The sequence below is a fragment of the Gopherus evgoodei genome, chromosome 15 (genome assembly GCF_007399415.2).
Source record: "Gopherus evgoodei ecotype Sinaloan lineage chromosome 15, rGopEvg1_v1.p, whole genome shotgun sequence".
In the NCBI taxonomy this organism is placed as follows: domain Eukaryota; kingdom Metazoa; phylum Chordata; order Testudines; family Testudinidae; genus Gopherus; species Gopherus evgoodei.
The window spans coordinates 27,065,335-27,088,553 of NC_044336.1; the positions used below are offsets into that span (position 1 = coordinate 27,065,335).

At 53.4% G+C, this 23,219-nt stretch overlaps 1 protein-coding gene across 4 annotated transcripts in view; it reads left to right on the top strand.

The window, feature by feature from the left end:
* Window positions 1–280: 280 nt before the first annotated feature.
* The window catches only part of CEP131 (centrosomal protein 131), a 29,156-nt gene continuing 6,217 nt past the window's right edge, over window positions 281–23,219 (top strand). The window contains exons 1-21 of one of the 4 annotated variants that reach the window (XM_030534102.1): window positions 281–804; window positions 2,636–2,828; window positions 4,264–4,358; window positions 7,064–7,178; window positions 7,646–7,773; window positions 8,824–8,937; window positions 9,716–9,865; window positions 10,450–10,567; window positions 11,462–11,581; window positions 12,349–12,517; window positions 12,676–12,776; window positions 13,189–13,371; window positions 14,188–14,379; window positions 14,904–15,041; window positions 15,785–15,910; window positions 16,253–16,369; window positions 19,734–19,836; window positions 21,017–21,218; window positions 21,718–21,825; window positions 22,567–22,684; window positions 23,052–23,126. In XM_030534102.1, the coding sequence (XP_030389962.1) occupies window positions 2,652–2,828; window positions 4,264–4,358; window positions 7,064–7,178; window positions 7,646–7,773; window positions 8,824–8,937; window positions 9,716–9,865; window positions 10,450–10,567; window positions 11,462–11,581; window positions 12,349–12,517; window positions 12,676–12,776; window positions 13,189–13,371; window positions 14,188–14,379; window positions 14,904–15,041; window positions 15,785–15,910; window positions 16,253–16,369; window positions 19,734–19,836; window positions 21,017–21,218; window positions 21,718–21,825; window positions 22,567–22,684; window positions 23,052–23,126 (2,649 nt within the window). In that variant the 5' untranslated portion in view covers window positions 281–804; window positions 2,636–2,651. Of the gene's footprint in view, window positions 805–2,625; window positions 2,829–4,263; window positions 4,359–7,063; window positions 7,179–7,645; window positions 7,774–8,823; window positions 8,938–9,715; window positions 9,866–10,449; window positions 10,568–11,461; window positions 11,582–12,348; window positions 12,518–12,675; window positions 12,777–13,188; window positions 13,372–14,187; window positions 14,380–14,903; window positions 15,042–15,784; window positions 15,911–16,252; window positions 16,370–19,733; window positions 19,837–21,016; window positions 21,219–21,717; window positions 21,826–22,566; window positions 22,685–23,051; window positions 23,127–23,219 lie in introns of all 4 variants that reach the window. The other 3 variants (XM_030534100.1, XM_030534099.1, XM_030534101.1) reach the window with 3 other exon arrangements.

A 23,219-nucleotide genomic window follows, 5' to 3' on the forward strand; every position in this document is an offset into this window, starting at 1 on the left:
CTGGGGGGGGGGGGGGATAGGCGGAGGGACCCTGGCCCGGGGGGGTGGGAGGGCGAGGGGGAACCCCGGTCCCCTAGCTCCTGCGGGGGGGGTGGGAGAGGCGGGGGGAACCCCAGCCCCATAGCTCCTGCTGGGGGGGAGGAGAGGCGGAGGGACCCTGGCCCGGGGGGGTGGGAGGGAGAGGGGGAACCTCAGCCCCATAGCTCCTGCTGGGGGGGGAGAGGTGGGGGGGAGAGGTGGGGGGAACCCCAGCCCCAGCCCCATAGCTCCTGCTGGGGGGGTGGGAGAGGTGGGGGGAACCCCAGCCCCATAGCTCCTGCTGAGGCGGTGGAGGGACCCCAGCCCCATAGCTCCTGCTGGGGGGGGGTGGGAGAGGCGGGGGGAACCCCAGCCCCATAGCTCCTGCTGAGGAGGCGGAGGGACCCCTGCCCCATAGATCCTGCTGGGGGTGACAAGTTGTGTCCAGGCCTTGAGCCCTCCAGAAATTTTTAAAACTCTCATGTTTTAAAATTACCCCTGGGGACCCTGAATTCCTGAGTCACCTGGGGGAGGGTCACCATCTCACCAACGGCTTTGCAGCCCCTGTTTCTCTAGTGTAGGGGGAGCTCAGGGCTAATCTCCAGGAGAGAGGGGCTGTAACGGGGTCCCAAGCTCCTCTCTGCTGCTGGAGCATCCTTATAAGGCCTGGAGTTTTTAGTTGGCTTTTCCTCTAAGCACCCCGTCCCTCCCCCCAAAAATAGATGCTGGGAAAATAGGCCTAAATACAGGTGTCCCCAGCACTGTGACAGCTGGAAGTTCAGGCAGGTAAGGAACCCCCTTTGTATTCGTATTCATCCCCTTTGGTTGATTTGTGCGTGCAGGTACCTGGGTGTGAAGTTTTGCCAACAAACGTATAGTTTTTCTTTTAAATTTCTCATGTGCGGTTTTTCCTCTGGCTGGGCCGGTGAAAGGAGCAATCCTGGCCCAATGCAAACCTGACCTGCCACTGCGCCCGAGAGGGGTCTGGCATAGGAAGAGGAGCTTTTGGAATAAGAATGCTGATGTTACAGCGCAGTGGTTCTGAGAGTTTTGTATTAGTGACTCCTTTTGCACAGCAAAACTGAATACGGCCACCCTTAAGTTAAAAACACATTTTTAAAATATTTAACACTATTGTAAATACAGGAGGCAAAGGGGGGTTTTGGGGGTGAAGGCTGACAGCTCATGAACCCCCATGTAATAACCCCCAGTTTGAGAATCCCTGTTATAGCACATCAGCTAATGGACAGTTACAGTCAAGTGGCCTTCAGATTGCAGAGCAGGCTTTGCTAACGGGTGGTTACTTTATAGCACTCAGAAGTATATTGGGTACTTCATAATGCAAATAAGGAGACATGGTCCCTGCCTTGAAGGGCTTACAGTCTACAGCCCTAATCCTGAAATGGCTTCTGCTATATCTGTGTGGAACCTGGAGCAAACCTTCTGATTGTATTAGTTTTTGTAGTATAGATAAGCTAAGTATACATTTCTCTGATCAAATATGTACCCAACTCCCCAGCCTAGCACTAGCTGAGACTGTGATCCATCTTCCTGGTGTGAGCTTGGTGGTTTCCATAGAGAGCTTTTTGTTTGTTCTTATTTCTTGTGCCAAGGGAATCGCAAATGTCTTTGGAAAGAGCTTACCTATGTATGTGATGTGAGGCCAGATAGTTTTCCCCTTTCTCGCCAAGAATTGAAGCTTTCTGCCATTCCAGTTGCTTCCCAGGACATGTATTACTATTTAAAGAATAAAACAACATAGCCGAGTAATTGTGAAACTACTTTGAGGCCATGGAGGTGGGAAAGGAGTCAGGGAGGTCCTTGGGAGCTGGGCTTTGCTATGCAAAAGGAAGAAAGGGGCAGAATTAAATACCGCTTTGGCTGTTAAGGTTGGAGGGTGCAGTGTGTTAATTTGGCCTCACACTCCCTCAAAACCTTATTTGAAAGGACACAACCTCTGTGGATTCCTGGCTAGAAGTGAGTGACAAAAGTTGTTAATTCGTGCATCTCACAACCCTTCTCAATACACTCCAGTTGCAGCTTGTGAAATCTGAATGAAGGGAGTTTGAGGTGGGGGATGGTGTCTGAACTGAAAGAACCCTCTTGGACACAGTGTGGTGTAGTGGGGTGAGCTTCAGCTTCCCAATCTGTCACATGGGGACAATAATACATGCCTGCCTGCACAGGTGGATCTGGGGATTAGTTAGGCCAAAATACCAAGGAAGTGGCCACTGATTTTGGGTACCTTAAATTTTGGGAATCTAACTTGAGACATGCTGGATCTGACCTTCAAAGGTGCTGAGTGCCCACAAACCCAGCTGAAGATGCTGAGAGCTGCAGATGCTTAGCAAATCCGGCCTAAGGTGCCTGAAATTCAAAAAGTTTAGGCTGATTCTGAAAATGTTGGCGTGGTGCTTAGCAAGTACTCACAGGTGCAGGGAGCCAGGCCAAGCGGGGTGTGAGCTGGTGGATATTTAGCCCCTGTGTGTTTGGGCTGTTGGGGGGAAGCTGAGAGGCAGATGATTTATCCTGTCACTGAGCTATGTAGGTGCCTCTCACTTGCCACCTGACCCTAGTTGTACTCTTCTGTGCTTCATCTCATCTCAATCCACTGCAGTTCAATCCACCCCAAAATGAAAAGCACCCGCAGCAGTTCCTCATTCCAAGCTGTCAATGCCAATGGCTTGGACCTGAGTCTAACGGGCCTCCCACTGCAAGTCTTGCGGCGGCCGAGCAGCGCCTCTCCAGCTAAGCACATCGCTCGTTCCATCTCCGTCATCACCGAGAGCAAGGCCAGAAGGAACGCTCCGGTGAGTACTGCATCTGTGAGGTGCTTTCACCCAAACCCTCCCATCACCAGGAGAACCTGGGCAGACATTCCAGACTTCTTGATACATTTCTGTTCTCCAGGGGTTGCTGAATGTTTAACTTCCTCCCCTGGGACATGCATTCCCCTTGCTTTTGCTCTCTGAGCAGAAGTTAGGTGTGTGCTTTGGGATGGGGGGATCCATGAAGGGCCTGTTGCTGTTTTATGAAGCACCATTGCTGTGCATTTTTATTGTAGAATTCCCTAGTTCTTCGGGAGGAACTTGCTTTGCTGAGTCCATCCTGGCATTCTGTTCCCATGCTTCTCTTTAGAGAGTTATTGTTGGATTTTGTAACACACTGCTGGGGATACCCAGAGCTCTGAGCCGTTGCGTTCCCTCTCTGCGTTTGCAAGAGTGAGCTTTGCTGGCAAATTAGACCGTGTGTCAGCTCCCTGCCATGCCAGCTTGTCTTCCTCACCAGCAAACTCCTCAGGGCTCCCCCAGCCCAGACCTCACCAGCAGGTAACATAACAATCAGTGAACTCCAGCCCCCAGGCGCCTCAGAGAGGTTTCTTGGCAGTGTACAGCCCCTACCCTGGTGCTTTCACAGAAGGCGTTCAGTTTGCTGCTCTGTTAGAGTCAGACCATCACAGCTTATCAGTATAACTGAGGTAAATATTCCCGTCCCTTCAATCACAGCACCGAAGGGGGTTATAGTAAAAGTAAAACAAGTTAATTAACGAGAGAGCATGGGTTAAGTGATACCAAGTAAAAGAGAGTGTGAGATGGTTACAAGCAAATGAAAGTGAAAACACGCATCTCGAGGTCTAAAACTTAATCTAGCAAGATACAGTCTTTGTTCAAGATGGTTTCTTTTACCCCCTGTCTCCTTTCGAGCTTTTAACTGGCTGGCCTGGGCAGGACCTATCACCAAGAGCAAATCACTTGGTTTCTTTTTGCCTGAGGTGAAGGATAAAGGTAGAGTTTCTCTCTGTTCCTTATATCCCCAAAGGGATTTCTTCATCTTACCATCAGGGAGGCCTCTGAGGACCCGGTCTCCTGCATCTGTAGAGGGTGCAGGTGCCATGTTATTTTCTGTCTCGAGCTCAGGAACAGGATTACCCCCTTCTCATTTAGCTGGATAGCTTTGTTTACTGCTAATATGTAAACTGAGGTGAACTCACATTCCTTTGTGTAGGACAGACGTATTTATCCCCTTTACCTTGACTATGCTGCCTTGTCTTCACCATCATTCAGAGAGAATTTGTAACTTCACATATAAAGTCAACACATGCCTCTGATCATGAGATTAATATCCAGTGTGGGGTTAGCTTTCATAAGACACCTCACAAGGCATATTTTGTACAAATATGATTGCCGTAATATGTAGGGTGTGGAGACGGGGTCTCGGTCACAGATTTCACTTTCTCCTGTGCAGGAAGATGCAGGAATTGGCTGCTCCAGAGCCATTAACAATCTCCGGAGATCCAGTAGTACCACCCAGGTCAACCAGCAGGCGAACGGTGCTTTCCGGTAAGGGCTAAAAAAATACCCACCCATCCTGTTCACTAAATAGCGAGGAAACCCCCTGCTTCGTGATTTTGTTAGGCTACCTGGTCAGTGTCTGAGTTCCAGGTACTTCACTTGGGGGGAACATGGGATTAGAATCCAAGGGAGATAGGAAGTGTAATTCTGTGGGCCTGAAACCTTTTTCAGAAATGAGCCTCAGATAAACTGAATGGCGTATTAATTCCAATAGGCACTGCTGCCATGCTAACAGGCAGCTCTAGCTTTTTTGCCGTCCCAAGCACGGCACTCAGGCAGCCTTCAGCAGCTTGCCTGTGGGAGTTTCTTGGTCCCATGGGTTCGGCAAATTTTGCCGAATTACCACTGAATCCGCAGGACCAGCAGACTTCCCGCAGGCAAGCTGCCGAAGGCTGCCTGACTGCCGCCATCGCAGGGACCAGCAGGGCACCCCCTGCTGCTTGCCGCCCCAGGCAAACACTTTTAGTGCTGGTGCCTGGAGCCACCACTGCATGCTAATAGTCCAACCTGTGCTTCCTAGCACTCATAAGCCACAATACAATAGCAAATCATTGTGCCTGCAAGGTGGACAAGGCAGGGAGGGGGACAGCTGACCTGTTGAATTCGCCAAATCTACTTCCCAACCCTGTGGTGCTCAGATGCTACTTAGGTAGGGGCCTTATAAATAGGTAGGTGGATTTCTTCAGCTCTCAAAGGGCAGAGAGCATCTGGTATTACTACAGAAGAGAAGTAACTATTGTCAACTGCTGTGACCTCCCTGGGGCCTGCCTCACTCCTCTTGTCTTGCTCTCCTGCCCTTGCATTGTTCTGCTATTTCAGACTCTTGACTGTCTCTGATTGGGAAGGACCGTGTCTTCTTTTTGAATGAAATTTGCCCCCAGCCCATGGGATCCTGCTGCTCCTTCGCTCTTTGTTATTCTTAGGGATGTGGAATTGGGAGAGGGAGGCAAAGGGGAACTATAGGAATGAAAGAAACGAATGCCATGTCTCATCCAGCTTCAGGCTCTAATATTTTATACCATGCTTCTCATCTAGGGCCTCTCCTACATGTTCTAAAGGCTGATTTCTTGATCAGCATGAAAGGGAGGAGCTGAACATTGGAGTGTGAGAGTGGGGTATATGGGAGTCTCTAGACATCCTGTTCCTAGGAGGTGATGCACAAGGAAGGTTTGCTTTTCTTGCTGCTGCTTCTCTTAAAAGCTAGGCCTCCCCCACCTCCAGGAATGCATTGTTAAATGCTGAAGGGAAATTCTTTTGTGTGTAGAACAGTAGATGAAATGGGGATTTAAGTCCCAATCTACTTAGAGAATAGTTCTCTTTATATGCCACTTGACACAGACCAGAGTCCTGATACAGCTGGTGCCTCAGACTAGTGTGCTGTTTGTAAGGTTCTTTACAAAGTTTCCAGGTTAATCAGGCCTTTCCACATGGGCTTGTTTTGGGAGGTCGTTTGTTCCTATGTTCTGAGTTGCAATCAGCTCTTCCTTATAAGCCTGATTTTTGCCTCCCGGTCTGTAAACCCTCACTAAAGGCCCTCTGCCCTTCAAATTTTGCATCGTGGTTGGTGGATAGAGGAGGAGTCCTGGTCAATTTTAGACAGAAGAGACACACCATTTCTGAAAGAAGGGAGCTTGAATAAACCGGCTTACTACTTTGGCAAATTCTTGTAACGCTGTTTTTGCCACTTTGTAGCTCAGAAATTATGAGCCCTGGTTTAGTTGCAAGTTCTTAGCAGGAGGTGGAGCACAGATCTGTGATGAGCTGGGGCTGCTCATTGCTGAGTTAGAAATGAGAGAATGTTTTGGGTGCAGCGGACTGTGAGGTCTGCTGGACTCTGCGAGGTTTGCAAAGGCTTTGACAGACTGACTGGCTTTAGAAGCATAACCAGACTCTGTGTCTGCATGGACTTCAGGGTACTATGAGAATGGCAGATGCTGTGCTCATGTGCTTCCCGCTCTCTGAAGGTTTCTTTTTGGCCAAGCTTTCATTCTGAGTGTTTTGGTTTTCAGACTTTTTTTTTTAATTTTTATTTTTCAAAAAGCTGCATTCAGTGAAAGATTTCCCCTCCTTGAGTTATTGCTAGGTATGTACAGCCTTTGCTCCAAGTTATAGGAACACACACATCCTCACATACACTGCTCCGCGCTTTCCACCTCTCCAGGAATCACAAAGCACTTTACACACTCTTGTTAATTCTCAAAACACCCCTGCGAGTGGGATATTCTCCCCATTTGAGATGTCGGTGATTTTCCACAGGTCATGTGGCAACTCATTGATAGAACCCAGGAGTCCTGATTCTCAATCCCTGCTGTGCCACTCACTCATACTCCTTCCCATAATATAACATCTCTTTACATGGGGCTTTGAAATATACATCTCTGTGTACGAGCTAATTCTGTATGGAACCAATGACTACATAACGACACCCTCTTCCTGCAAAGCTCTTTTACTTCCTGTTTTGGATAACAGGTGCCAGGTGAGTTTCAGCTTTTTCAGGCCAGCTCTGTGGATTAGTGTCAGATTGTGCCGATTTGTGAAGAGCAGGGCACCCAGTAGCCTCCTCTGGCACCACAGATGCAGCCCTCGAAGGAGAAACCCCCAGGGCATTGCTGTTGTTTCTGCATTTGAGGTTTCTGAAAAGGATTTTTTTCATTCCTTATCTTTCTTGGGATGTTCTTCTTTTGGGAATACAGTGCTGAGCAGCCTGGAGACTTCTTGACCTTCTTTGACAGCAGCTCTGGGGGAAGAAAAAAGCTGGCAAGTCTGAGCAAAACCTCCCCAGAAAAGAAAACCACATGGAATATCCTGGTAAGGGAGACAGCCTATTTTGACTGCTGTGGGCAACGTTATGCTCCCCATACTCATGAGTAGCCCATTGACTTCAAGTTAATGGGGCAAGCCACATTCTTCGGTCTTTGATCGGTTCTCTCTGTATAGGGGTACGTTTCCAGCTTGGTGCTGCTGTGGTTGAACACCCTGATATCCCGCCCGTTAGTTCTGCAGCACAAATGGTTAACAAGGCAGCCTACTGCCACGTGGGTGCTCCCTGGCCTGTGTTAGACCGTGGGTCTGTTTGTCTGGCCCACTGGCTGTTGGTCCCTGGTGTCTGTTGTGAAGCCTGGAGGGTGCAAATGGACCTTTCAGAGCACATGGATGGTGGGACAGTGAATCTTTCTGGGAGACACTGGCCCTTGCAGGAAGACCACATTCCCTGGGGAGGGTTTATAATACACACTGTCTGAGTGCACTCATACTTCTGCTTAATGCCATGGTAGGATGATCAGCCCAGGGTCTTCCCAACCCCATCCAGCACCCGCAGCTCCAGCACGCAGGAGTCCCCAGCAGGCATGAGGAAGAAAGAAACCACTGTGTTGCTGGCACCCAACTTCACTGCCAATAACAGGTAAGAGAGGCAGCAGCACAGGGCTGGGGCGGTTCACGCTTCTTTAGACGTGGAGCTAAAACCAGGAAAAGGAATTGGTGATATGAGTCAGCTGAGAATGAGATGTGAGCGGCTATCTAGACCCCCATGCGCGTTATTTATAGTGAATGAATGGGATTTCACGGAGCTCACCATCTAAACAAACTGCACCGCGATAGCTAAGGGTCAGATGCAACAGGGGGCTGATGGCATCTGAGGAGAGATTAGTCATGGAAGGCTGGGCTGGAGAGGAGACACTTGAAGGTTGCTTAGTGCCCAGGAAGAGAGATGCTGCTCTAGATATAGGAGAGGGAATGAATGAAGTGTGAACCCAGGAGTAGAAGGAGCAGGGAAAGGCAGCAGCTGTTAGAAGGCAGGAGGATGGAGCTGCAGAGGTGAGGATGAGGAGACTGACCCTGGTGTTGAAGAGGCAGGAAGCTGACAGAGGTGTTTGAGGAGAACATGGCAGGAGAGGAAGATGGCTTTAGCAGCAGTGTTTTGGGTAGAGTAACTCCAGTGCACTGGGTACAAAGCTCCTTCCTCACTCATTAACTGGAGAGTACAGTGGCTCCGCTTGCTCTAGAGAGCAGGAGTCCTGTGCTGCAGGTGACTAGATGGTATAGGAAATATGTACAGAGGGTTTTGCAATGCAGCATTTGAAACTCCCTCCTTTCCCGTGCTGTGAAAGGCAAGGCTTACGCCAGACCAACACATTGAAAATGCTGGGACAGGCAGACTCAAAGCCAGACTCTCGGCTGCAGTCCCACGTTAGCACGTTTCCTGCGCTAAGGGGATGTGTATGTAGCTCTCTGCATAATGCTGTGCACCAGCTGGGAGGAGTACATTCTGCATGACAAGTGCATTTCTAGAAGCTGCCTTCTGAGCAGCAGTGCACCGGGTAACAAGGCCTGAAAGCCGAAGAGAAGCTGTGAGTATTTGGGGTGCTGGGGAAACAGTACGAGTTATCTTAAGAGCCCATTTCTGTGCTCTGATCCAGCCAGTCCTAATGTCTCATTCTTCTCTCCACACCAGGAGTAACAAAGGGGCCATGGGCAACTGCGTGACCACCATGGTGCATAACAACTACTCCACCACAGACAAGGCCTCCACGCCGAAAAGTTCCAACCAGGCAGCAACTTCCCTCAAGTATGTATGGGTGAACGCTCTGCTGGGGGGACAGGCCTGGACTGGGTGACCGGACCCTGGCTTGCACCATACGCTCAGGAGCAGTTTAGACACATGAGAAAGGACGCGTCTTAAAACATGTTACCCCCTAAGTGTGGCTGATATTGCTAGCTGACAGCCCAGTCTCCTTCAGTGCAGGCCCTTAGCTGCATCATGCCAGACAACTGCTAGCAGCTCTGACAGAATGTTCCCAGACCTGTCCATAGACCTCCAGGCACCTCCTGAGGGCTCAGAACTGGTCGAGCCCTTGAAATGGGGGGGGGGGGGAGACATGGCGAAGGGAGGGGGCTCCTCTTTGAAACACTGAGTTTTGACTCTCCGTTCAGCTCCTGAAGCCCTAGTCACTCTTTACAAATGCAGTTTCATTGTGCTTGCCTGACCAGCACAGATGCTCGCAGAGATCTGGCAACCCAGGACTCCTGGTTATGTTCTCACCTGTTCCACTGACTCGCTGTATAGCCATGGGCAAGTGCCTTCTCCTCTGTCAAGGTTTCCTTACCTCTTGAAACGTGCTTTCGTCCCTTGGGTGCTGGTCCCTGGCAAAGGGCGAAGCCCAAGAGCAGTTACTTGTCCAGCAAGAGGTTCGGGTTTTATGCAGAGTGAGACGGTTCTGGGTGCCCATGGGTCTGGCTGGTGGGCTCAGCAAAGCGCCTTTTACTGCCCTGTGCACTGGGCCAGCCCGCTGGGTGGGTGTGGCATTCAGCAGGATGGCCCTAGACAGTCTCCTCCTCTCCCTTAGCAACATGATCAAGGCGACCTCGAATGAGGACAGTGAGAGCAGCAGCTTCAAGAAGTCTCAGAAGAACTTTTCCAGCAACAACATAATGCCCCACAACAACAGCAGTAGCCTGCTCAAGAGGAAGGAGGTGACAGAGGAGGAGGCAGAGAGGTGAGGCAGGGAGCAGAAGGGAAAGGTGGGGGAGTTATCAGGCAGGGTGGGAGAAGTTCGGGGCTAATGAAGGGGGAGAAGGGAATGCCAGGGCTGGGGGAGACAATGGACAGCGTCAAGGCAGATTGCAGAGGGCATGGGGAAATGGAACTGGGATACAGCACAGAAACTGGGAGAGAAAGCAGGTTTTGTCCAGTAACATATTCGGATGTGCATACTCTGTGGGTTTGTCTGTGGGCCAGATCCTCAGCTGGTGGAAATCGGCATATCTCCATTAACTTTAATGGAGCTACATTGATTTAGTCCTGCCTACGGTTTGGGTCTATGCTTTTAGACTCTCTGTGAGCTTGTGTGGTCTGATCGTACAGGTAGACAAAATATTGAGTTAGGTGGACCTTGGGTCTGACACAGTATGGCCATTCTTCTGACTAATCTCCCCAGAAACAACTGTCCCCTTGTGGGCATGTCCATCTGAACAGCGAGACCATGTGAGGGAGGTGGTCAGTAGTGCCTCAGGTTGTGGGTGTGTCGTCTCTGCCTGTGTGCTTGCAGCAGTCTCATTGAGCCGCCTCTTTCCCTTGTAGGTTCATTCATCAGGTTAACCTGGCAGCTGTGACCATCCAGCGCTGGTACCGACGCCACTCGCAGAGGCACAAGATGGGTGCAGCCACTCTCGGGCATTTGTTGGCTTCCAAGAGAGAGGTCTGTCACAGACAGGTCTCCTGGGTATTCACTCAGAGCCAACTCCTCAGTCCAGCACAGCCTTGTGTGACGCTGGCATGCTGCTGCCCTTGGAAACAGGAAAAGTAGTTCCCCTCTGGCCACCAAGCCACAGAGCTGAGAACTGGATGGGGTCTGATATGTAGCCAGAGGGATGTGTGGAGAGGCATTAGGTCCCTCCAGGCTCATGGAGCCAGAGAAGGGCCCAGGCATCGAACTTGGGTAGCTCATGTGGCAGCTCAGAGCACCACTGGCCTGGGTGTTTGGATGGCGACATCCATGGGAATTTAGTTCCTCTGAAAACTAGGCCACAAGCCCCTTACATCAGCCGCTGCGTGGTCTCTCCAAGTGTCATTCTCTTCCCTTGGCGTAGCTGCAAACAGCCACCTGATTGGCAGTAACAGCCTGTTGAAGGCTCCAGTCCTTGTTCTCCAGTGTCAGGTTACTGGGCACGTGTAATGTCTAGGGCAGTGTTGTCCTGTGTTGGCGTGTTATGCTCCATTGGTAATAACTGGCACCTTAGGAAGTGATGCATCATCTGCAGCTTTTTATATTTGTATTTAATTATTTATCTAAATAGGGGAAAAAACCCATAGCTCTTGCATGTGTGATTCTATTTTTAAGCCTGTCTCATGAGTGATTTCAAACCCAGCCAGCAGATAATTGCTTTTAGTGTTTCATAAACATGCACCCTCAGGTGCAACCTCTCTAGGCACAGAATCTCTGAAAAAAAGGGGTTGGGGCAGGAAACTTTCTGGGTTTGAGGCAACCCAGATGGGGGAAATGTAGTTTGTTTGCATCTCTTTGCTATGGGCAGTGAATGCTGGCGAGGAGCATCCATAGTTCTCAATAACGTCCATCTGTGCTTCTGTGAAGGAAAGGCAGCAGCCGCGAATGGAGGAGGGGAACGTCCTGGACTTGCAGCGGAAGAAGGATGAGGAGAGACGAAGAATCCGGGAGGAGAAGGCCCAAGTGGCCCGGCGAGCTGCTATCCAGGTAATGGTGGGGCCAGTGGGTTCTGAGCAATGGAAGGGTCTGTTTGTTTGGCTTACCTATGCGGGAGCCATCTTCAATGTGTGTGGGGGGCAAGGGCGGGGAGGGGTAGTTCTCTGCCTTCACAAGGGCTTCACGCAGCGTAGCTTGGCGAAGAGTTGGGGGGATGCTGGGCAGCTCAGTGTGGGGTGGGATACAACACCTCTGCCCTGGCCAGCCTGGAGTCTCCTGCCATTCGGCCGATCTCAATCTAGCTCCTGGATAACAACTGTCCACATCCGAACTGGCAGCACCTGCAGAGAGGCCATGGCTCCGCGGGCCACAGTGACAGGACTCTGCTCTTGGGAGGAGCAGGTCCCCGCAGGGCAGGTTGAAGCACACTGGCAGAGAGCATTGGCTTTGCTGCTGCGCATGCAGTGTCTGTCCTATGTATCGTGCCCTCGATGCTGCGCTATCAGAGCATCTCGCAGTCTGTACCGTGGTTACTCTCCCCCTGCCAGCCCTGCGCAGGGCGGCTCGGTCTCCGGTGGCTACCGATGCAGCATGGACATATTCATGTTTAAGTGATGTCCTTGGTCTTGCTGGATGGGATTGTCATCTCATTAACCCTTCGGTGCCTGCTGCGCTCACTAGCATCTCCCAGTGCTCACGCTGTCACCCCCTGCCCCCAGCCGTTGATCACACAAACTGAGTGGTGCAGGGGCTCAGCAGCATGGGCAGAGGGGGGGCTTGTGCCAGGCAGGATGCTGATGGACAATCCCCTGTTACAGGAGCTTCAGCAGAAACGAGCCCAAAAGGCCTCTGATGCGAAGCGCCTCGCGGAGGAGGAGCTGGTGCTGCTGAAGGAGGGCAGACGGGTGGGAAGGAAAAAACCTACCAAACCGACCTCTGTGAAGAACATCAGTCCCGCCAACAGCATCATCAAAGCCAATAATGCAGGTAAGAATCTCCCCAAGGCCTTCGGGCCGTAGCTCCCTGTGCACGTCTCGCCAGCGGCCGAGGGCCAGGGCAGCAGGGTGCTGGGATGTGGAAGCCGAAAGGAGGGCCAGGGCTCTTGGGCTGCTGTAAAGCAGTGAATGCTGCTTTGATTCCCACAGATGCAAATTTCTGCGCAGCAGCTGCTGAGCCCAAAGAAATGTCCCCCCCAGGGCCCGGTTCGGATACTGGACAGGATAACATGGCAGAGAACAAACCACAGGTGGGCTCAGCTCTTCTCTTCTCTCCAGTCACTGGGGCTTTCGAAAGCTCAGGCACTGGATTTGGCTCTCCCTCCTCTCCCCTCCCCACCCTCCCTCTAGACCTTTTCAGTCCAGTGAGGCTCAATGCAGAGCAGCAGGTGCTCAGCCCTTTGCTCAACTGGCCCAGGGCTCAGTGCTGAAGAGACTTGCATGAGAGCATGGAGAATGGCCCCACTGCTGAGAAAGCTGTGACTGTGCCTTGGGCCTTTCTCGAGTCAAAGGGCTACTGATCTCCGTGTTCTGCATTAGGCCACACTGAGCCCCCTGCCTTCTGTGGCTATTTAACGCCTGGATTACAAGCTGGGCAGACCCTGTAAACCATTTTACCATGTGTGGGTTTTCCCTCAATTCCTCCCATCCCTTCTTCCCTAGGATGTGAACTCCAGAGAGCTGGCCAGTGAGGAGCTGCAGACAGGGGTCACTGCGACCAGCAGAGCCCAGTCCAAGGTCACCCTCAGTGAGCTTCTGGACACCCTCAAATTGCTGGAGGAGGAGCCAGAGCTGATGCCCCAACCTAAGCTCTACAAGAAAGACAAATATGCCTGGATAGATGGGGTAATGTCAGGGCTCAGGGTTTGGTAAGACCATCCCCTAGACAAAGCTGGGCTGGGACTGCTGCGGGCAAGGAGGCTTCCCTCCCAGGGCTCACTTGCTGCTGCCACGCAGTCAGAGAAGGGATGACAAGTTAATGCCTGTAAAATGCCACCGTTTCAGACTGTGCCTCTTGGAGTGTTAGTTGGGGACAAGGTGGAATTTGGCCTTTCTGGGTAACTGAAGCATGCATGCCCTGTTCCCCACCTCCCAGGAGCAGCGGGGCCTTGCTAAAACCGTTCTCTCAGGGCTCGTCCACACTAGGGGGGGAAAATCGATCTTAGATACGCAACTTCAGCTACGTGAATAACGTAGCTGAAGTCGAATATCTAAGATCGGATTACTCACCAGTCCAGACAGCGCGGGATCGATGTCCGCGGCTCTCCGTGTCGATTCCACAATTCCGTTTGGGTTGGTGGAGTTACGGAATCGATATAAGCGCGCTCGGGGATCGATATATCGCGTCTAGATTAGACGCGATATATCGATCCCCGAGCCATCGATTTTAACCCACCGATAGGGCGGCAGGTAGTCTGGACGTACCCTCAGCCAGGCTGCGCTTGTCCAGGGAGAATTCCTGCTGACATGGAGTGTGATCATGTCCATATGAGGACTGGCCATTAGGGGGCGATGGAAGAATTCGGTTCCATTGGTGACAGCTGATTACTCACCCACTGCCTTGCCTCCCAAGCAGTCCCCGCTCTCTGCTGTGCTAGTGCATGGCACTGCTCCCTGCAGGCTGCTGGGTCCATGAATGCGACACATCTTCTCTCTGGGCAGGAGGCCGACTCGAATTCCCTGACTGCTGATAACCTGGAGAAGTTTGGAAAGCTGAACCATTGCCCCGGCGTGCCTGGGGATGGGGCTCTGCTCTCCGAAGCCAAGCTCCAGAGCATCATCACCTTCCTGGATGAGATGGAGAAGTCGGAGCAGGAGCGGCCCAGATCCGCTGCCTCTGCCACTCAGCAGGAGGTGAGCAGCAGGGCAGTGTGTGAAACTAGCACCTAGATGACGTGTTAAATAGGAGTCTGCTCTCTGGCTGTTCCACTCTGAAGCTGCTGTGGAACAGAATGAGATGGGGCCAGTGTAATGGAGACTGAAATGGATCCGTCGACATCCTCGCTGGGAAAAGAGAAGCCACCGAGGCCTTAGGACCATGTTCCACTACATCTTGCTGCTCTCTTGACTCCTACAGAATGCTCTGGGGAGGCAGAGAGTCTCTAAAAGGCATGGCCTTGGGCAAGTAGGGGGTTGGGGTGTGGCTTTTGGAGCACAGAACGGGAATACATCATCTGCTGTCTCCATTCCAGGAGGTTAGCGAGAGACCTGTCCTGTAGGTAGGGGAAATGGGTTCCAGAGCCCATTTGAGCGGCCTAACAGTTCAGTGGCTGAGTCCCTCCTGCCTCTGGAGACATGGGGGTGGATGGTGGTGGGAATGAGCTTTGGGGGGAAGAGGGGGTCTCCTGGTTCTACACTGAGCTGGTTTCTTCTCCCAGGGGCTCTTATCTGAAGAGGAGGTGGCCAACCTGGAGCAAGCTTCAGCCGTAGCAACAGAGGTCACCAGCTCCATCATGAGGCTGAAACTGGAGGTGGAGGAGAAGAAGCGAGCCATCACCCTACTACAGACCGCGCTGGTGGGGAGCCCAGCCATTCATCAGCCTGGGGTGGGAATGAGGGCTGTGGGGCCTGCAGCAGTGGGAACCAGAGCTGGCCTTCAGGGCTGGCCTGCACTCTCTACCATCTGAGAGGGCAACTGTACCACCCCCTGCACCAAAGGGGAGCATTTAGTCGTGCTAAATACCCATGGCAAGTTGGGGACAGATCCTCTCCCTCACGGTGCCAAGCTAACGTGGAGGGACCAGAGGGATGGCTCCTGAGCTGACGTGGGCTGAGCCATTGGCAGTGGTCTGGGAAAGCCCAGCTCGGGGGCTGGGCAATCCCTTCCCTCCATGGTGCGCTCACCCTCACTCTCGTTGTCCACAAGATGCCTAGTCAGGTGGGAACTTGTGAGCCTTCTCTGTACTGCCAAAGTGCCCAACAGTGTCAGTGACCCTAATGGGAGCTGGTTGAGTCCTGGCCATGCTCCTGATCCAGCCTGCAACTCTTCAGGAAAGGGAAGGGCACTAGCATGCCAGGACTGCTGGCCCCACCTGCCCAGTCTGTGCTCTACTCCCTTTCTCTCCTTCCCACCTACTCACACTGGGACCTGGCAGCCCCAGGAGGCTAGAATGGTAGCCTTCAACCCCAGTCAAGCTGAACCTACTGGGCAGGCACCATTCCTGGTCTCTGCTGTCTCTGTGCCCTGGTCATGCCAGCCCCGGCTCCCTGTGGGCAGCTCCCCCTAATGTCCTGTGGTTATTTCCCCTGCGCCTGACAGGCACAGCAGCGGGAACTGACCGTGCGGCATGTCAAAGAGACGGAGAAGGAGCTTAGCCACCAGCTCCAGCTGCAGAGAGAGCAATACGAGTCTGCTATCCAGAGACACCTGGCCTTCATCGACCAGGTAATCTCCCCTCCCGGGTGGGACGCTTTAGAATCACGAAGCTAGGAGCCCCCTCCTCGCACCCCTCCAATGATCCTTCTTGAAGCATTGGGAGTCTGCTCCAGTTACAAACTCCTTCCAAAGGCCCTTGTGCCTGGGTGTGAGGGAGGCGGGGCCCTGCTTCCCATTCTCCAGCAAGGGGCTGCCTGGGTGGGGAGGGAGCAGGTTCTATACCAGCCTTCGGAGTAGATAGCTGGCAGAGCATCCTTTAACTCCCCAAGGACCTGCAGTGGAGTCAGGGCCCACGACATGGGTGCTGGGTCCCGAGCGGGGTGACCTAACCTTCCCCACCCTCTCTCTCAGCTGATTGACGATAAGAAGGTTCTGAGTGAGAAGTGCGAGGCTGTGGTGGCAGAGCTGAAGCAGATGGACCAGAAATACATCAAGAAGATTTCCCAAATGCAGGAGCAGCATGAGCTGGTGAGAAGGTGTAGAGGAGGGAGGGATGGCTGGGGGGTGGGAAGTAGAGAGACAAGACTCGCTCTGAGACCATCACAGCGGAGTGCAAGTGGAGGCAGAGCACAGTGTCTCCTTTCCAATCTGTGGGCTTTCTTAAGTCCTGGCTACCTCTTCTGATGAAAAGGAGACAGCACAGCTTCCCCCGGGGGGGTGGGTCCCAGTCTGAGTTTAGCTGGCAAGCCAGGGGAGGCAAGAAGCACGTCATTCCAAGGTAGAGGCTTCCATCCTGACTGACTGCTGCATTACATTCGAGCCCTGCCTGGCTGGGCAGACTGGAATTAGAGCTGGGCTCGCAATGGAAAGCCGTTGGTGTCAGATTGCTGAGGACGGCCTGTTTCCCAACTGAGGCCAGGCTGCAGAGGAGATGCCCCAAGCCCACTGGGCAGTGCCAGGTGAGGCCTTACTCCAGTGGAGAGCGATTCTAGGCACCAGAACAAACCTGCCTCTGCAGAAGAATTTCTCACGGTGGCTTTGGATACTGTAAAGAGGGGCTTGTTCCCAGGCTGGAAATGCGCAGGGCCTGAGGGTAATGTGGGTTTGGGAACCCTAGGAGTGAGCGATGGCAAAGAGCCTCTGAGAGCTCAGCTTGTTTTCCCTTCCTGCCACCCTCCATCCCTCTGCGGGATGCTGCCTCATCGGGAGGAACTATCATCCTGCTTTCCTTTCGCCCGGGTTTTACCCATGACTCAGTCGCTGTGCGCTGGTCAGACAGAGCAGCAACTCATCTCCTCGCCTTAGTCAGAGTTTGGTCTTAGTCTTAGTTTGGAGTTTGGATCTGTTCTCATCAGCCAGTCTCAGCAGCTCTGAACTGACTCCTTGGCAAGGGTGCCCAACCCTTCCACACACACTGACAACGGGCCTCCTGCTATTGTGCTCTTAGCCCCCTGCCCACCCGCAGCCCTGCCAATGAATCCCAGTCCTGACCTGTCGCACCTCCTGCTGTTTATTTCCTAGCCCTGCATGGAGCGGAGACAACCGTTAGCATCAAACCGTGGCCACTTTGTCACGTAGACGCATAGAAACTAAGTCAAGACCCACCAAACTCATTTCACTTTGGTTTTAAGCCAGAGTTTGAGTCCAGGCAGGAGGGAAAGGCAAGTGCGCTCGTGCTCCCTGGAGCCTCTGGGTGGCTCGCATCTTGCAGTGGGCTGAGCTGGCCCAGCACATGGTCAAGATGTGAAGCTGATTCTGCTGCAGCGAGAGACTAGCTGGGGACAGTTAGGGGTGGTACAGACCTGGGCTGAGGGCTCCTGCCATGATCTGTCTGCCCCACGTACTCATCTGGCCCCCATGACCATAGTATCTGGGGGCCTCATGATCTTTAGTGCATTTATCCTCACGCCCCCATGTGCAGCAGGCCAGGGCTGTTAGCTCCATGGTACAGAGGGGAGCTGAGGCCCAGAGAGACTGAGGGACTTGCCCAAGGTCACACAGGATGTCTGTGGCAGAGCAGGGAGTTGAACCCAGGATTCCTAAATTGCATGCTTGTGCCCCAACCCCTGGGTCATCCTTTATGTGATGGGTTAAATTCCCTTTCTCGGCTTCTCTAGAGCCAGCCGAGTTGCCAAGCAGTCAGGAGCCCCTTCTCCTTTCCTTGCTAGCCCCAGTCACATGCTGGTCAACAGAGAGGAAGTGGGTTCATGGGACCTTCCTGCCACTCGGCTCTTTTGAGAGCTGCAGGTTTCTGTATTGGCCCCACTGGCCAGCTGGTTAGGCTGCTCCCTTCTGCTGCATCTGCTTTCTGAGTCACGGGGTGAATGAGCAGTTGGTGCTTTCATGTGCCCCCTCCCCTTGCCTGTGTGAGCAGGGGCAGCTATGCTCTGGTGCAGGACCCACTGTGATACTCCCTAGTGCTGTTCTCAGCGCTGTCCATGTGTTAACTCACCCGCTTGGCTGCATCTTCCTGTCATCACCACAGTCCCCTGTTGGGTTTCTGCTCCAACTCAGACTCTTCACATGCCTTCGCGTTTCTCCCCAGTCTGGCACACTCTGGCCCCCTTATGGGAGATAAATCTATTCTTGGCTTTCTCTGTGCCATGCACCTCTGTTCCGTGCACTGTCTGGCTGACCTGGAGCTGCTGCTTTCTCTGAGCACCTACAGGTGAAAGCATCAAGATGATAATAGGCAAACCCCTGCCTGGGGCAGGGAGGGTGTGGAGGATTTCATAGCTGGACTCAGAGGGTTGGTCATTGACAATAACAGCCACTACCACACTGCCTGCCTGCACTGGTTACTGGGCTCAGGGGCTGAGTCAGAGCCATCATTCTCTTCCTCTTCTGACTTTGCTGCCATGCAATTCGCTGTCTCCTCTCCCTAGAGGGGGTCGCACTGTCCAGAGAGAGCCAGAGACCCTTTGGAATGGCCCCCTCCCTCCATCCTTCCAAACAGAGTCCAGGTCATACAGCTGTCTTACAGTTCAGTAGTGTTTTACATCCGAAAGGATTCAGGGTGCTTTGCAGCCTGTGTGGACAAGGAGCACTGCATTCCGGCCAGCAATTAGAGCATGCTATATTCAACGGAAACCTCCGTGGAAACTTAATTCCCAGTGTTAATGATTTGTATTTGACTGGCCAGGATGCTGGAGCTAGCATCCTGGCTCTCCCAAACAAGCACCCTAGAGAGCAGTAGGACCTGGAGTGTCCATCATCACCTGTGCCCATGGAATCGGAAGCAGTTGGCAAAGCAGTAGTGTCTAAGGAAGGAGTGACATGCCCTGGGCACAGCCTGCTGCAGGAAGGCCAGAAAACATCCTCTTTAGCAGAGCTGTGTGGCATTGTAAATCTTGTGTGGATTCAGCTGTGACTTTGCGAGCTCCTATGAAAGGTGCGTCTGTCTGTCCTCCTCCTATAGCCCCCGTGCTCCCGTCCTGAATGGGGCTTGCAGGCGTTTGGAAAATCAAAGAACCCAACACACCGTACACGCCTCTCCAGGCAGGTAACTGCATGTGCACATGGATGTGCACAGGTGCCTCTCTCTGTCCTCAGATAGGCACCAGCAGCCTGGATTCACCCTAAACCACGTTTTCAGCTGGTTTCCAAGGGCTTCCTACTACAACAGGTAACTCCCCTGCTCCTGTTTTCTGAGCTCTGCAGGACTCTAGTGGCCTCGTCAAAGGAGAGGGGTAAAGGCACTGGGACAGTGTGTCTTTGTCTAGCTGTGGGGTGCACGCTTGGGCTGCGGCTGTCCAGGTTGCCCGTGCATAGCAAAGGTCGTTGGCTCTTGCCTGGTGCTAGGGACTTTCCTCTCAGTGGGAAAACCTGCATTTGTAAGGAGTTTTTTTGCCTTCCATCTTGTCCCTGAAGTTTGATGATCGGTTCCCAACAGGAGATCAAGAAACTCAAGGAGCTGATGAGTGCGACTGAGAAAATCCGCCGGGAGAAATGGATTGATGAGAAAACCAAGAAGATCAAAGAAATCACTGTGAAAGGTACAGAAGGTTCCTCTCTCTGCAGAGGTGTGAAAGCCAGTGTGTGCCTGTCCCTCCCCCCCACATGCACACCCCCACCAGAGGGCACCCTACCCATAAGGAGCTGCTGACACCTCATTGAAGATTCCACATGTCAAGGCTATTCTGCTTGTGCATTTTCTGCCTCTGCTGATGGTCAGGTGAGAGCAGGAGCTGGAATCTCCTGTTCTGACTTCCCAGCTAGTCGTGGCTAAGAGGGTTGTGAGGTACTGGGCTGAGAGCAGGCTCTTCTGAGGAGCCAAGATCCTGTTTTCAGACAAATGCCCCTGAACAGTAACTTAAATCAACAACCCGGGTGGGGAGGGTCAGGAATTGCCCATGACGCGTTTCCATATCCTGGCCCTGCCTTTGAGGCTGCCCCACCTTTGTGCTTTTCTTTGTCATCTCCCTTTTGAAGCTCAGCTCACAGTAGCAGTGAAGGTTTCCTGCTGGTTTTGTCCTTCATTCCAGTTGCCAAGTACTGAGCAGTCACAGCAGACAGAGCGTTAGCAGCTAGAGAGGGGAGAGCCCTGTTAGCCCATCCAGCCCCTTCTCCTAGGTGCCAGTGCAGGGTCCTTCCGTACTGCGCTTTCTGGTTCCTTTGTTCTTCCTGTTGTCGGCTCCCTCTTCTCGCCCCCAGGCTGGGTTTTGGCCAGAGCTGACAATAAAGTGACTGGTTCGTGCTCTTCTTGGAATTTAAGTTTCTTGAGCTGGGGACCTTGACTTCCGCACAGGGCTCAGCAAGTCCTTCCCCCGCCCTGTGCCCCATAAGTAATGCTGCATGCGATGCAACGCTGGTCCCTGCCCCTGGTAGTTTACACTCGAGCAGGCTGCAGTGAAGCTCAGAAGAAAGGTTAGCTCTGAGTTAGGTACAGCAGAGTCTTTTATTTAGTTCCCCGGGAGCATGGTGGAAGGACTTAGAGCCTGCCCCATCGATGTTATGGGGTATTCAGTCCTGAAGCTGAAAAGCTTGGGTAGCTCCCCCTTTCCTCCCACTCCTTTAGCTGCCTGTCCTATCTCCAGGCCATGACATGGTGAGAGCTAACCACTGGCAGAGCCATTGCTCGCCTTCCAAGGACACTGGTCTGAGATCCCATGAGTATCACCAGCTGAGTGTCCTTTCCCTTCCCCTCCCCTCCCCCCGCCCCGCCTCGACCCCCAGGGCTGGAGCCTGAGATCCAGAAACTAATTGCCAAACACAAGCAGGAGATCAAGAAGCTGAAGACGCTGCACGAGGCAGAGCTACTTCAGTCGGACGAACGGGCAGCCCAGCGCTACATCCGCCAGACGGAGGAGCTGAGGGACCTCCTGGAGCGGGAGAAGGAGGAGCAGGGCCAGCGGGAGAGGGAGCTGGCCAGGCAGCGGTACGTAGGGACCCAGAGGAAAGGCTGGAGTTTCACACTGGATCCTTCCCATTTGCTTCCGTCCTGTGCGGGAGTCAGAGGGGTCGGGGGAGATAATCACCTCTAGGCTGGATGGGCAGCTGCAGCTTTGACTCAAGCCTTCATGTATCCCACCCACTTGGATAAACTAGCACCCATTGGCCAGACTGTTCCAGCACCCCAGCCGGAGATGAGCTGCCAATATCCCCCGTTAGCCTGCGGCCTGCTGGTGGATTTCAGCTGCAGAAGTTCCTTCCCCACATGGGCAGCCACCCCCATCTGCCTCAGAGGAGAGGTGAGGGCAGCTAGCAGGGAAATGAATGCTTCCCGCAAAGCTAGGGCATAACAGGGCTGGAGCATTGCAGGGAGCGGAGAGGCAAGCGGCCCTGCAGATCTGAGTCCCACTAATAAACTCATAACCCCAGAGGGACAGCATTGTGAGGGCAAGTGAGTTCCCTGAGCGGTCCTTCACCCACGGCAGGTATGAGAAGCACCTGGAGCAGGAGGAGCAGGCACTCCAGCAGCAGCGTCGCAGGCTCTACAGCGAGGTTGCTGAGGAGAAGGAGCGGCTCAATCAGCAGGCAGCCAGGTGAGAGCAGCCTGGTGCTGATGGATCTGTGCCCGATGCCTAGCCTGAGCTCTCCCTCACGCTGCCCACCTCATCTGGGCTGTCTGAGGCGAATGCCTGTGCCTGGCGTTACCAGTCTCCTGGTGGAACTGAGGGTCTCAGGTTCTTCCCTGATCAAGGAACTGGCTAAAACCATGTTGTTAGTCCAGCAAGAGTGCAGACCTTTAGGCCAAATCCTGTCTCCGCCGGACCCCATGTCTCTCAGGGGCTGCCGTTCCCACTGGCTTTGGCAGACCCTGCAGCCTGTGCCATGGGGCGCAGTCGCAAGCACGCTGGAGGAAAGGGTTGGGAAAGCAGCTCTGATCCCGGCTGGTGGGGCTTGGAGGAGAGGTCAGCTGTGAGGTTCTTCTCACTGCACTCCCTGGTGAGCGGAGACAGCCAGTTCCTGGTCCCCGGGTAGTGGAAGCAGAATGGCCCTGTTTCCTGTCTGGAATGGGGTGGGAGCTGACAGCCCAGTCTGGCTGCAGTGAGGGAGCTCATGGAGGGACGAGCATTGCTGGGCCTAGGGATAGCAGGGCTGGCTTTTTACTGGGGAGGCCGTGCTGCAAGTGTTGGAAGGGGCCAGGGTGGGCCACAGACACTCAAGTGACTGACGCCTGGCGAGAGTCCTGCTGAGTCCAGTAGGTCTGCCAGCTCGCTGGCCATGGATTGGCGAGGGGCATTGTAACAGTGAACTGACAGCACTGACCCTGTGTCTGACAGGCAGAGAGCGGAGCTGGAGGAGCTGAGGCGGCAGCTGGAGGAGAATGGCTCCATAGTCACCAAGGCGCTGAAGGAGGAGTATGAAAAGGGGAAGGAGGAGCAGGAGAGGCGGCACCAGGTCTGCCCCAGACCCCAGCCCATGCACGTGGTCTCCTCCTGGCTCTAGCCTTGGGCGATAGAATAGCCCCGGGGTGTCCTGAGGCTGGCCTTGTGAACAGATTGAAATGAGCTGCACCCCACACTCCTGTCAGCCATGGGGTGCAGATTGGACACCCACATTCTTGCATTGGGTGCAGCTTGCCGGGCTGGTCCAAGCCCCCGCTCAGCAGTGTGGACACCTTTCCTCCTGATGTGCCGGGTGAAGCAGACTGCCCCCTGGAGCAGGTGCTGAGCCTCGCCTGCGGAAGGAATGGGGCATTCTGCCTTTCCAGCGGTGCGTGGCACTCCCTTGAGCAGGTTTCTCACCCTACTGTTCCCTCTTGCAGGCAGAGGTGAAGGTGCTGAAGGACAGGCTGGAGATTGAGAAGCAGATGTGGGAGGCCAACTACATGAAGAAGGAGGTAACAGCACACTTGGCTGCGAATGTGGCTGTTGTATGAATGTAGATGGAATATTCAGGCCCAAAGAGTCGGTGTTAACATGACCCAGTCACT